Below are 14,337 nucleotides of genomic sequence, written 5' to 3'. Positions count from 1 at the left end.
ATCACTGCCATCAGGACCCTCATCAAAGTTATTGTTGCCTCAGGAAGTGCAACAAAAGGCCTTTGTACATGCTCTGGTCTTGACTTTCTATAAGTTTATGAACTGTATAACACAAAAGCAACAGGAAAGCAAGCTGTATGTCGTCATCAGCCACCCTCACAACTAAGTACATGAAGGCGTAGCACAAAAGGCTGTTTTAATTCTCCTCTTCCCATCCAATACTGAGCCAGGTGGATTGGAAAAGCTGAAACATTCCAGTTTTCAGAGTTGCTGTTTGTAGAGAGAAGAAAGCAAATGCAGTATTAGACAAAGACAATACAGATGCGCTATAAAAAGTCTTTGGGTTAATCACATGTGGTACACACAGCCTCACAGGTAGCACATGGACAAGCACTCAGAGTAGACACTTGGAACTCTAAGATCAACAGCTAGTCAAATTATCCCCCTTTAGTCCAAAGTGTGTTGGAGCTTTGAAGATGTAACAAAATTATGTGCATGCCAGTAAGCACCTGTTATATTGAAGTAAAAAGCAAATAGACACTTCAGAGAAAAGCAGTTGTGTCCAAAATTCTTAGCTTTTATGGTGAACTATTATCAGGGATTCATGGAATGACTTTGGAGTAGACATCCCTCTATGTCCCAATTTAGCAATGTGTTAACAGCATATTGATTTCCCGTTAGTAATTTAACAGTAAACCAACTTCAATAATGTCTTTTTTTTCTATGAAGTTGTAGGCACTAAGATCTATTTTTATAGAGTTCATTTATGCTAATCCATTTATTCTAATTGCTGCCACCAAAATATTAGGGAAGTCTTTACTACTTCTTATCAGTAAGTCATTTGGGTCATAGAAAAATGCAGCTGTGATACTGTGTGTTCATGTGCATATAGGAAATAACTTTATTTCTATTGGGGTGGTTTGATATGTCCTCTGCACAAGGTTTGGTGCTAATATTTTCCATTAGCGGCTGTTGGATTGTAATCTGCACTGCAAAGACCAGAGGGTCCTCCACACTCATGAATGATAAAACAAAAATGAGAAGCAAAGTAAGGCTGTATTCCAGAGGGAAGGTGAGGTGGTGAGGAGAGGAAATTCAGTGTGTATTAGTTTTGCTGCCTGTATTGTACCAGGGTAGTGAGAGAGTTCCTGACTGCTGTAAAAGCAGTTGCTCTCTTTGGCTGATGATTTTGAGTGTAACAATCAAAACCACACAACATCCCTGAGGATGAAATAATGATGAAATGGGCAATGCGAATCTGATGCCCAATCAGCCTGTACGTAGCTGTCCTCTTTACTCTCAATGCGCGTCAGGAAGGGCGTAATTTACCTTTGGCGATAAAAGCTGAGGAAATGATTTTCTCCTGCAGTCAGAAGTCTATCTTCCTGGGATTGGGGCTCAGAAGAAGGGGAGCACAGCTTTTATTAAAACACTGGCTCTGGTTGAAAAGTAACTGAGTGCCTATTTGACCATGACATTACTGAATGTTTCCTTCAGCTCTTTTGGCATAACATCCAATCACAAATATACGTGCAGTGATTACACCCTCCAACTAGTTGCTGGGGTGCAAATGCTCTCTAGACTATGAAAAGTGTGACTGCACAGCTCTGAACTCAAAGAATTCACAAGCAGATCGACTTCCTTGATGAATTTGAGCACGTTTGTTCCTCAGGATCCCATATGTAAATAGTAGCAGTTATCTCTAGAGCTTATGTTTGAGAGTACCTGAGTGATGGTAAAGCAGTGCTTACTGCAGGAGGCATTGACTAGATCATAGAATCATAGAATCACCAAGGTTGGAAAAGACCTAAAAGATCATCCAGTCCAACCGTTCACCTCTTACCAACAGCTCCTACTAAACCATGTCCCTCAACACAACATCCAGCCTTTCCTTGAACACTCCCAGGGTCGGTGACTCCACCACCTCCCTAGGCATCAATTCCAGTGCCTGACCACCCTTTCTGAAAAGTAACACTTCCTCATGTCCAGCCTGAATCTCCCCTGCTGTAGCTTGAAACCATTCCTAGATGTTAAGAACAAATCCATGAGGACAAGAAGGAAAGGAACGAGGTGACCAATTTCTGCATATGTTTAACTCTCATACAACCCTGAAACTACGCACAGGATTAACACTTTCATTTTGGGCAAGATATTGACAAAGATCTGAGAAGAACTTACTTCCTATATTCCACAGCCATGTCTGTTTCATTACAGGACTTGATGACCTCACTTACTCCAGTCCAGCCAAGACCTATGTGAAACCAATAAGAGTAAAATAGATAACAAGACATGGAACTGAGGCTAAATGCTGAGGAAATCAGATCAGCATTAATCACATTTTCTACAGCTGCTTAAGAAGGTCAAAGGCCCAGACCTGGCAGGGAATCAGGGAGAGACCGATTCGTGAGATATTAAACATTACGCTAGTAGATGGTTCCCATAGGTCAGAGTTAACCTATAAAACTACAGACAGAAAGAGTGATGGCAGCACTACTCATGAGAGGCTGGTAATTATCCAACTCTCTGAGATGCGTAATGAGGTTAAAGTGCTGCTCTGTATGTGTGCATGGGGAAGAACAAACAAATAACCTCATACGTCATGGGTCCCAGGCAAAAATACACGTGAGCAATCAGAAGTCAAGAAAAGGATGTTTTCATCACAGTAGGTTGGTGTGCTGGCTAGTGAAGTGGTCAGCACTTCATCAGACATCAAGCAACAGTTCCTCTGCTTGGCTACTCATCAAGGCAGCCTGAAAGCACTGCTGCAGCAAATGCATTTAATATGGAGGGAAAATATTTCCTTGTCCATTTTTATCCACTATAAAGAATAACTCAGAACTGAGTTAATCAATTACTTCTGTGGGATTTAGATGAAGATTTATAATCACAAGATCAGAAAAGTGGCCTGGAAAGGACTGTTAAAGATTCTCGCATCTGTCCTCTGGTACCCAGTTAGACTGACCTGGTGAAAGCTGTTCTTAACGATCCCCAGTACCGATGAGCTCTTCTTTTCTCTCTTCCCTACAAAACTTGTTCTGTTACAGAAGAAATCATGTTGGTTCTTGGCTAATCCACTCCTGAAGCATTTGTACTCCTGCACTGACGGATGTCTGTGCTGCTATAACCTCACACCTTTTTATAAGTAAGTCTCCTTCTCCAAGTCTTTCTTCCATCCTCCCTGAACGATGACTGAAGCAATTCTCCTCAAAGTTAAAAAGGCTGCATTCCCTCCGCTGTTTGCCTTAAGTTCCCCCAGCCATTAGACTTCAGTAAGGGCTTTAAGAATGGTGCCAATGCTTTCTCTCCTCGAACAAGAAGTGAGAGCCTCCAGTGTTTGTGGGTAACTTCTTCACAGCTGGAAGAATTCTCTCACAACAGTAAGCGGAAGGACAAATCTTTTTCAAAACCCAGGAACAAGAAAGCAGCATTGAATTGGACTGTGAATGCTTAATGTGTTTGCACAGTTATTACTCTTTCTGTTGGGCTTTTTGGACAGATGGAGTTGGTCTCTCTTGTACAAACAACCGTTCTGCCAGAAGTTCACCTTATTTTCATACATTAATGTATGTGTACGTGTTAGACTATTACTTTTTTTCACATTGGTTCATTTGATCTTGGTATGGAAACTAAAAAGAAGGATTTGTTCAAAAAGAGACACGGCTGCCTAAATGCTGAGTAGGCTCCCAGAGGTGTCCTGCTCAACAGGACACAATGAAACAGCTCAACAGAAGCCAAGCCCACAACTGTAAGATTCTGAAGAAAGAACTCTCACAACAAAGCCAACGAGAAGGAGGCAAAAGCTCGCACCATCTCTTCGGCAGACAATAGAAGCATCGAGGGAATCAAGAACTAGCCAGCACCTGTCCCCTCCGAGGCCATTTCCTCCGATTAACGTTCGATTTCTTTTAACAAAGCAGCCTCACGTGAGCGCTCCTGGCAGAGAGGAGCATCCCCGGCCTTGCCCTCAGGTAGGACGTCAATAACCGAACCCACAAACGAACGTAACGCCGTTCCAAAGAGCCCCTTCTAAAACACTCGCCAGGGCGCGCGCTCCCTCACCGCTGACACGGTGGGAGTCCATCCGCGCCGCTCCCCGCCCCAACCTCGCCGGCTGTGGAGGCGGGCCGTGCGGCGGGGCGGTGCTGGCCGTTTGCACCTCGACGGGGCGGCGGCCGCTCACACGCCGGCGGGCGGCGTTCGGGATGTGAGCGGCGGCTCCGGCGCCGAGCTGCAGCATGTGGCTGGCCCTGCTCCTGGGGCTGCTCCTCTCCCGAGCCGGTAACGAACAGCACGGGGCGGAGGGCGGGAGAGCGCGGCGGGAAGAGCCTCGCGGCGGCGCGTGCCCGTCCCGGTCCCGGCGGGCGGCGAGAGGCTGCGGGTGGCCGTTCCGACCCGGCCCGAGCAGCTGCTGGTGCTCGGCAGGAGAGGCGCGCAGGGCGACGTTTCGGCGCCCCTCGTGCCCCGTCCGGAGGTTGGGTTGTGCGGAGCGCGGGGTGCGTCCCGGACTCCTTGCTCCCGTCCGCTCTCGGCAGCGGCTCCGCTGCGAAGGAAGAACCATATTTCAAAGCAGGAAAGGCGCGCTGCTGCTTTGACCTGCGCTGCGAATTGCGAGTGTCGATGTGACCAAACTGGCTGGATGCTCTGCGGGAGGGATTTTAATTTCCTCGAGGCAAAGCTCGCGGAGGTAAAGGAGGGCGGTTTGCTCCTCTCGCTCGCGGCAGGGAGGGACCGATGTCAGGAGCTGATCCCTCAGCGCGGCGTAAAGACAGCGTCCCTTTCGGGCATAAAGACAGCATCAGTTCTAGCTCTCGGAGGAGATGCGGGACCGGAGATATCTTTGCTAAATGTTGTTTGTTGTTTTTTTTTAAACCCATCTTCCATGCACTCCCCCTCTGAATCGCTCCAGGCTGATATTCTGATGAGGCTCGGTTTGCAAACACCAATCCAGAAAGCTCCTGCAAAGATGCAACTGTTTGTCTTACGCTGTGCTCCGGTATTGCCAAGTCACAAGATCTGGAGGGGAGAAACGATTCCCCTTTTGCGTTCATCTCTCGTGCAGTCTTCATGGTTGCAGTGGCAAAAAATACAAGAAGTATTAAAAGAAGTTTCAAAAGCACCCGACCCTACCTATGAGATGTCAGTGCTTGACATTAAAAAAAAATGCAACTGCTCAATATCACGACTCTGATAAAGATGAGCTATTGCACTGAGACCTCAGTAGCATTTGCAGCCACGTGACTACAATGGATTTCCCACAGTTTTCCATTGTCCAAATACTGGTGCTTGTTTTAAATCTATTCTTAATAAATAAAAAGTTTCCCTTCTGTAATTGTCCTCTCTTACACAGTGTGGATGACAAGGGGTACTAAGATAATGATAACATTAATCGTAATTTCATAGGTATATGATAGGGCGTGGATTCAAAAGTGAGAATAGATGGGCATTATATTAACTATCACTTTATTTTTTTAAGGTGTAAATAATCATTGTTTGTGAAGTGATTATTATAACTTTGTTTTTCATTTAGCTAAAGGGGCTCTGATGCACATGCACATTCAGTGCTTTCTGCAACCTAGACCAGAGAGCTTTCTAGTACAGTACTGGATATTTTACCTGGTTATCTGGTATTATAAGTAGTAAGATGACTCTTTTTTTTTTTTTCAATGACACTTTATGTGCTAGGGCTTCAGGCTGCATAGCTGTTAAATTCTGTTAGTTAAGGAGGACTGCTTTTCTGCTTTGATGCTTCCAGAAGCTTCACCCAAAACATCTGGTGAGCCTGTGGTAGAAACAGAGTCCATCCACTTCACACTCAGCTCTGCCCTACCCTGTCAATTATGATACCGTTGTAAAGGTTTGAAAATGTCACTTCAAGCCATGGTGAATTTTGAGCAGTGCTCATAGCAGTGTGTCCTGTCCTTTCATGAACTTACTACGGCAGCTACTGCGGCCACTGAGGGCAGTGGCACTCTGCTCTGGCCTTGTGAGGTCTGTCATTTTGCTCAGCTTAGAATCGCAAAACCTTGGAGGTAGCAGAATCATAGAATCATTTAAGCTGGAAAATTGCTACTGGAACTTTGCACTGTTTGCAGCCTTACAGAATGTAATCACACCCCATGTGTTCGTTAATGTTGTTCCAAGATGGAATGTCTAACTAAAACCAACTGCGCTGGTACAAAGCATTTCTGGTGAGAGATTTGTCTTTCTTTCAGGGAGCTTACCAACTCATGTAGTCGTTACGTAACAGCCAGATGAACAACAAAGAAGTTGTTAGGAAAGCCAAGAAATATAAATGAATGGGACGGAGACACGTAAGGCAGCATTACTGGATTGAAGGCAGAATAGGAAGTTTGAGAATCAGACTAGTGTGGAATTATATGGCAAATAAACGGATAAAGCCAGTAGAATTGAAGGGAGTGAGAAAACAAATCAGACAGTGAAGACAGTATGCCAGATAATAAAAGCTGCACAGAGATTTTTTATTTTAGTCTTCAGTGAAGAGAGACAGAAATAGTACTACAGTATATGCTGAACAAAAGAATGACAGATGAGATCACGCATCCAGAAAGCACTGAAGGTAGATGCTAGGTATGCAGTTTTGTCCTGAAAGGAGTAAACATACTACTAGCCTATGTGTAAATTCTGTTAGCAGTTCTTATTCCAAGTCTTTGCAAGGCCAAGTTGGGTGGAGCTTTGAACAGCTAGTGGAAGGTATCTAAGCCTGTGGCATAGAAGTTGGACCCAGATGATCTTTAATGTCTCTTCTAGCCCAAACCATTCTGTGACGCGCTGTGCTCGTAGCGTAAACACAGATCCATATACTACAGAAATGAAGATTATATACTGAGTTGTGTTTAATATGAAAGGTGTCTTCTATTATGCAAAAAAAAGTATAGTTGTTATTAAGTTTCCCAACTTAACAAATTAGTTGCTTTTACACCCTGCAAATGGCTTCCTCAGTGCAGCTCTTAATGACTGGCATATATGAGGGCTGCTTCAAAAGTCATGCCTCCTATTTGATGATGTTGGTCCACGACGTCAGAGGCAGATGTTGGCAGTACGGCCGCAGTGGATGAACTGTCCCACCAGTAGTGCATTACATCTTGTTGCCACGTGACAGATGGCAGTAGAGGGGCAGTCTGACCAAATGGTCTCTGACATGGAAGCATATATGAAGCAAAGGAGTGGAATTGAGTTCCCCCATGTGGAAAACATTGCACCCAGTGACTTTAACTGATGCTTGCTAAATGTCAGCACAGTAAGGAGTGAGTGGTGCATTTCAGCAGTGGTGATAGTAGGGCACGTTCCCTGATGCAGACTGTTATGAGCACAACAAATAGGCTCTAGTTCATCACTGATGAAAATGCATAGCTAAAGGTGGTGACTGTGTTGAAAAATAGTGTTTTGTAGCTGAAAATTTGCTCTATCAAATAGTGTTATTGTGCTTTGTATCTTCATAGTTGCAGCAGAAATAAATAGGAGTCATTACTTTCAGAGTGACCTGTGTCCTTAGTAACAGCAGCAGCACTGACTTACACCACAATGTGGTGTTAGTGCTGCTTATTGCACTAAGCTTCTTATTACCCAGATAGGAGAGTTTCTTCAAAGAAGGCCTCAACAAAGCCAAAGTTTCCTTAGGGATTTACTGCTCTAGGAAAATAGAGAGCCACCCCTGATCCCAGCCAAGCTGAAAGAGTTAAAGGTGGTTTTAAAGAAAAGGGAGGGGATGTTATTAAACAAAATAATGTTGGAGATTTATCATTAATCTTTTGTTCTCTCTTCCACACACTAATGAGTCATTCCTCTGTTTCTAAACGGAGACTGCTCTTGCTCCACACTGCTCCAATATGAAAGACCCCAACCAGTGCTGCCCCTTGAGTTCTTACTGAGGATGCCTACAAAACAATGACAAGGTGCTTGTGTGGCATTTATCATGATTGAAATCCTTACAATCTTTTCCTTTCTTTACCAGGAGACTTCCTGGCTCTACCACGGAGTGACTGCATAGTAGCAGAACAGCTGTGCCTCTTAGACTCCAACTGCAATGCCACCTACAGGACTCTGGAAAACTGTGACCTTGCTAAGACACGCTTCGTCGGGCTGGATCATGATAGCAGGGTCAGATGTCTGAATGCAGAGCTGTACCTCGGGAACAGCTCTTTACTGCACTGCAAGTGCCATCGGCGCATGAAGAGACAGGAGCATTGCCTGCGCATTTTCTGGACTGTTCACTCCAGCATGACAGACGGTGAGATAAATAATACAAATTTGGAAGGTACCAGTAAGGCTCAACACTGCCCCTCCCACCTGATAGCACTGGTGAAAGGCCACTTCCCAGTACTGGAGGTACCCCTTTGGTCTCCTGGTCGTTACTGCTCTGTATGATTTGCATGGAAAACCAATCTGGTTTGAGACTTGCCCCTCCAACACACCAGGGAGTCCGACAAACAAAGGTAGCAACTTTGAGACAATTACTTAACTGTAGTTCTATGTAAGTCACTTCAAAATGTTTACATCTGTCACTGAAAAAGGATATGAGTTTATTGTAATGGCATCCATGAGCAGCATTTTGCTTCTCTCCAGCTATACTTCTTTACTTTAGGGATGCTTCTAATGGCCTGCCACCAGGAACTACCTGTCCTGCACAGCTCCTTAGCACTGAGGCTGACAAAAAGCTAATTTCAACATAGGTCAAATTCCAGCCAGAGGAAATCTAATGACAAAATGTAATGCTGGTGCTACACAGTCACACCTTTGCATCTCCAGCAGAACCATTCTTGGCATTTGGCTTTCAACAGAACAGAGCACCTCTCAGCTCCAGCCTGAAGAAGTGCATATAAGGAAAAAAAGAAAAGGAAAAAAAAAAAAAGCTGGCACATCTCTCATTGCATAAAATACCTTGTGTCTTGCCCAGGTTATTTCAATTTGGAAACCTCTCCATATGAGAATCCAGCAATTGAAGAGCACTGGAAAACAGATTATAATGAACTGGCAGCTGTGGTATCAGGTAATAGCTTGTAACAGCTAAGTGATACAATTCTTTACCATTCTTAACTTTTCAGGGGCTAAAAATCATCAATAATAAGGATTTGAGGTGATTGTCCTTTCAACCAGATGAATGCCTGCTCTGGATACCTGCCTGTATTTGCACTTAAATGTAATACAGTTACAGACCTAGGCCCATGAAAGAGGGAATAACTCAAAATGACGTATTCTCTGAAAAAAAACATCCTAACATGAACCAATAAAACGTGATTTTGTAACTAGCATCACTGTAATGTCTTACTACGAGCACATAGCAGGACTTTGTTCCCAATTTGTCCATCAAATAAGGGTTACTCCTACATGAAGTTTCTTCTGGAGGTTTGCTTCTTTGTTTACAGATTTTTTTTTGCTTCATAGGCTCTCAGTTAGCAGGAGATGCAACAAACCCATGCCTGAAAGCAACTCATGTCTGTAATTTGAGCAAGAAGTGTGTTCGGCTGCGCACAGACTATGCCTCGATCTGCACCAGAGGGGCAGGAAGTGAGGACATGTGTGACCGTCGCAAATGCCATCGAGGGCTAAGGAATTTCTTCGAGAAAGTCCCTGAGGATTTCACTAGAAGGATCCTATTCTGTCCATGTCAGGATGAACTCTGTGGAGAACGGCGCCGGAAAACTATTGTTCCTGATTGCTCCTTTCAGTATAGCACCAAACCCAATTGCCTTTGGCTTCTGGACTCCTGCTTGGAAGACCATATCTGCAAGTATGTCTGGCAGCAGCAGGCAGCGGCCACCAGAAGAGACATAGACACTGATAGTCTCATTTTCATTCCCACAGATCCCGACTCGCTGACTTCCAACAAAACTGCCAACCTGCAGATATGTCCCCAGATGGTTGCTCTCAGCACAACCATGCTGCATGCCTGCAGGCTTACATGGGGATGATTGGTAAGTGATGCCCAGAGGAACATCAAGGGTTACCTGCAGGCAACACATTGTAGCCTCATTGTTATGCTAAGAGGGTCTGTCTTGCTTTGCAAGAGGGTGATAGTGCTCAGCATGCCAATGAACATGCCTTAGCCTAATGGATGCCGGTGCTTCCACTTGTTTCTGAGGTAAATGTAGCACAAAGAGAGCTCCTTTGTGGCATTTATCACTCTGCTTTGTCCCATCCTCTGCTGGCAAAGCAGCAGCACTTGCCTGGGACTCTTGCGTTCCTGTCTGCATCACCAGCTGATGCAAAGTGCTCTAAATACCCATCCGCAGAGTCTCTGTCAACTTGTATGGATTAAGTTATTCTTGCTGCTGGAGCTGCCTCACAGTCACAGCAGAATTCAGTTGTAAGATCATAGGTAAAGCTGACATTCCCTTGTTGCTTGACGTTTATACTCATGCTGTTTTAACACTGTATACTCACTGTCTTCTCAGAGCCAGTGAGAACAACAGTAACACAAAGCACTACCAGCTGATGAATGGAAGGTTGTCTTTAGTTACAGGTATTAACTGCCAAGTTGTTTTTACTTTTTCAGAGTGGCTCAAAGGAGCTACAGAATGCCGTACTATCTCAGAAGCTGTAATTCTAGACTATATCTTCTAGTTTTCCAGATGTCTTTGCTGTTTTCATGCCAAATAAGCTCAGTGCTCTAATGGCACACTACAGGTGTGTAGCACTTGTTTGGCAAAAAAAGCATTTGGCCACAGAGTGCTGCCAGCTACATGAGACTTAGCAGAGCCATGTTTCAGCACTGCCATTGAATCTGCAGATGCTTCACATCCTTCAGTGCAATGTTTGCACAAAGTTCGGTTTATCAGTGTGCTTCATCATCAGATTGACTGAGTCAGGGGAAGCAATCTCCACCCTTTCTCACAGAGCAGCAGACTGCATGTAGGCTCACCAGATGTGGGTCACCTTGCAGGGGCTCTGCAAGGTGACTTCTGAGTAATGGAAGGCTTTTGCCTCCAGGGCAGCATTGCCTTGAGGACAAGGGGACTCATCATGCTTCTTTCATTTCATGAACTAAATCCTGATTCCCATTTCTGGGGGCTTGGGACAGGCACGCCTATGACACCCAACTACATCAGTAACTCCAGCGTGGAGGTCTCCCTGTGGTGTACCTGTGAAAGCAGTGGCAACCAGAAGGAGAAGTGTGACCAGATACTTGGCATGTTTGAGAACAACAAATGCCTTGGTAAGCAATATGTCGCAGAACTGGGGAAACAACTCAGCACGGGGAAGTTCAAAACCTGTTGATTTCAAGATGTTACGCTGCATTGCTCTAGCATACACTTCTGTCTTCTGCAGCATTTCCATGATCTCCTAACAAACCTCCAAGACTACCATGGATCTGCTTTTGAAAGTGTTTCTATATTTTTATTCAGCGCTTCTGTTCATCTCAAGCACTAGGAAGCTATCTACAAACAACATTCAAATGAAGCAGTTGCAAAAAAGCAATACTGTGGGGAGGTCAGACGTGCTGTATCTATAGGTTGTTGAGTAGTTCCAGCAATGCCAGGGTTATGGTGTTTTGGTTTCCACTCTCAGTCCTTTCATAGTTTTATAGATCAGCTTGGGTTGGAAGGGACCTCAAAGATCATCTGCCGTGGGCAGGGTTGCCAATTGCTGGATCAAGCACTAGATCAGGTTGCCCAGGGCCCCATCTAACCTGGCCTTGAACATGTCCAGGGATGGGACATCCTCAGCCTCGCTGGGCAGCCTGTTCCAGCACCTCACCGCCCTCTCAGTGAAAAACTTCCCCAACATCTAATGTAAATCTCCTCTCCTTTAGTTTAAAGCCATTTCCTCTTGTCCTGTCACTATCTACCTGTCTAAAAAAGTTGTTCTCCTTCCTGATTATAATCTTCCTTTACTGGAAGGCTGTAATGAGGTCTCCCTAGAGCCTTCTCTTCTCCAGACTGAACAAGTCAAGCTCTCTCAGCCCATCTTCATAGGAGAGGTGCTCCAGCCTGCTGATCGTCCTGTGCTCGTCTTTGGCCCTTATTTTGCCAAGACGAGTAGCTCCTGTCACAGTCCTTGTCAGATTCAGCAGCATAGCAATTCCAAAAATCAGGCTATGTCCAAATGTTTCCTGTGCAGAGCCAGGAGGTGGACTCAATGGTCCTTGTGGTTCCTTCCAACTCGGTATATTCTATGATGTATATAATCTGAAGTTAGTATTTCTTTTATGCTCCTTAGCATATTAGCAACAGACTTAAGATTTAAATACTTTCTGTTTTGTAAAAGGTTCTGAAGTATATCAAACAAATCAACTATCTTTAGATAAAAGATTACTATTTAAATTACCTACTGCTGTACCAAAAAGCCTCACACACAGCACTATAGATACACCTATAACCTGAACATCCCACCTGAGATACTACATACTACAAGAAAAGCACAATAAGACTCTCGCTTTGCTTCTGTTTGCAGAAAATGCTATTTGGTCTCAAATGCACCAGAAGCTGACAGGTCTGGAAAGACAGAAAGACTTATATTATTCAGCTTCCCTAAATTTCCAAGGAGACAGCGCCAGCACATCTCTTGCTTCGGAAATGTCCCAGGTATGCATTGTTTTGTTGCCTCCAGTATCAGGTCAAGTAGCCTAGAGACAGTAGTTCAAAAACCCTGTACCTGGAAATGTGTGATTTTGGACATCAAAGTGAGGGATGCCATGTGCATGCAAAAACTCAGACTGCTTTGACTCAGATATTCCTTCCACAGACAAACAGAAATTGGAGGCCGTGCTGCCTGGCTGCAGAAGTTTTCTACAGTCTCATATCAGCGTCCAGAGCTTGAGGCCCTTCTGCTATTCGTGTTTGAGCACAAATGGGACTAACTGGGATTCATTCCTCCTTTTCATTTCCTAGGTGGCTGAAGTGAAGACACAGCAAGACACCTCTGAACACAGCAGTTTGCCTATGGCCTCCTCTGTATATTCTGGAGCTGCTGTTTCTTGGCCATCTCTGTCTCTATTCCTTCCCCTGTTGCTGAGCCCACTTTAACTTGGCATAAGTGACTTCTTTCCTTCCCATATTATTAATCTTATCCCATATCCAGGCACCTCCCACTACTAATTTACCCTCAACAAACAAAAAGCCTCTGTAAAAGAGGAAGGGAACAGCCTTAGCCTATAACTGTGGTCACCGAAAACCTCTACCTGATTTGTGCCCCTCTTTCCTCCAATCAGTGTGCTCTGAGATGCAGATTTGGTGCCCACCATTGCTTCTGCCACATTTAGCATTTTGAGTGACAGTCAGGCTTATATTCAACCACAGTATTTTAAAACAAGTCTGCATTCTGTTAGAACTTGCGTGGGGTTCTGTTTCTAACTAGAGGGATGCACATGACACTGTTTCCTACCACCCTACCTGTTGGAGCTCTTCCATAGGCTTAGAGTACAACATACTTAAGTGTCAGGTCCTGCACTTTGGCCACAGTAATCCCAGGTAACACTACAGGCCTGGGGCTGGAAGACTGCCTGGAAGAAATGGACCTGGGAGTGTTGATGGATGCTTGGCTAAACATGAGCCAGCAGTATGCCCAGGCAGTCAAGAAGACCGATGGCATCCTGGCTAGTATAAGAAATATACTAGTATGCTAGTATAGCATTGCCAGCAGGGGCAGAGAAGTGATATGCCCTGTATTCAGCTCTGGTGAGGCTGCACCTTAGATACTGTGTTCAGTTTTTGGCCATTCACTGCAGGAAAGACATGGAGGTCTTGGAGTGTGTCCAGAGGAGTACAGCCAAGCTGGTAAAATGTCTGGAGCACAAGCTTTGTGAGGAGCAGCTGAAGGAACTGAGATTGTTCAGTCTGGAAAAGAGGAGGCTCAGGGGAAATCTTATCGCCCTCTACAACTATCTGAAAGGAGGTTGTGGTGAGGTGACGGTCAGCCTCTTCTCCTGCGTAAGTAGTGATGGGACTAGAGGGAATGGCCTCCAGTTGCACGAGGGGAGGCTCAGGTTAGATATTTGGAAAAATTTCTTCTCCAAAAGCTTGCTCAGCCACTGGAATGTGGTCCTGGAGGTGTTCAAGAAAGGTGTAGATGTTGTACTATGGGATGTGGTTTAGTGGGGAAGTATTGGAGGTGGGTGGGTGGTTGGACTAGATGATCTTGGAGGTCTTTCCCAATGCTGGTGATTCAACGATGAGGATTAAGAGCCCTCACTGCAGGGCGGTTACAAGTAATGCTAAGTGAGCATAAAATCCCTGTAAAACACCAGTTCTCAATTACTTTCAGTTCCCTTACATATATTTTTTTCAGTTCATTCTTTTAAATATACGAAAAATATCATTCCAGCTTGAAGACGCTACACTTTAGTTTATGTTCTTGCACCTTTCTGTTTTGCCCTTTGTA

General features: G+C 44.7%; 1 protein-coding gene across 1 annotated transcript; it reads left to right on the top strand.

Annotated features, from left to right (window-relative positions):
- The first annotated feature begins 3,069 nt into the window (after positions 1-3,069).
- Positions 3,070-13,993, top strand: GFRA3 (GDNF family receptor alpha 3). The gene is made up of 8 exons (XM_052689693.1): positions 3,070-4,278; positions 7,973-8,248; positions 8,915-9,007; positions 9,403-9,748; positions 9,823-9,932; positions 11,039-11,173; positions 12,412-12,542; positions 12,849-13,993. Exons 1-8 carry the CDS (start codon positions 4,236-4,238, stop codon positions 12,981-12,983), a joined length of 1,269 nt encoding a protein of 422 aa, XP_052545653.1. The 5' UTR covers positions 3,070-4,235; the 3' UTR covers positions 12,984-13,993.
- Positions 13,994-14,337: the final 344 nt, after the last annotated feature.

This window comes from Tympanuchus pallidicinctus, unplaced genomic scaffold (genome assembly GCF_026119805.1).
Source record: "Tympanuchus pallidicinctus isolate F22 unplaced genomic scaffold, pur_lepc_1.0 scaffold25, whole genome shotgun sequence".
In the NCBI taxonomy this organism is placed as follows: Eukaryota; Metazoa; Chordata; class Aves; order Galliformes; family Phasianidae; genus Tympanuchus; species Tympanuchus pallidicinctus.
Note: the sequence above shows the minus strand (reverse complement) of the source record. Positions and strands in the feature narration are given on the sequence as shown.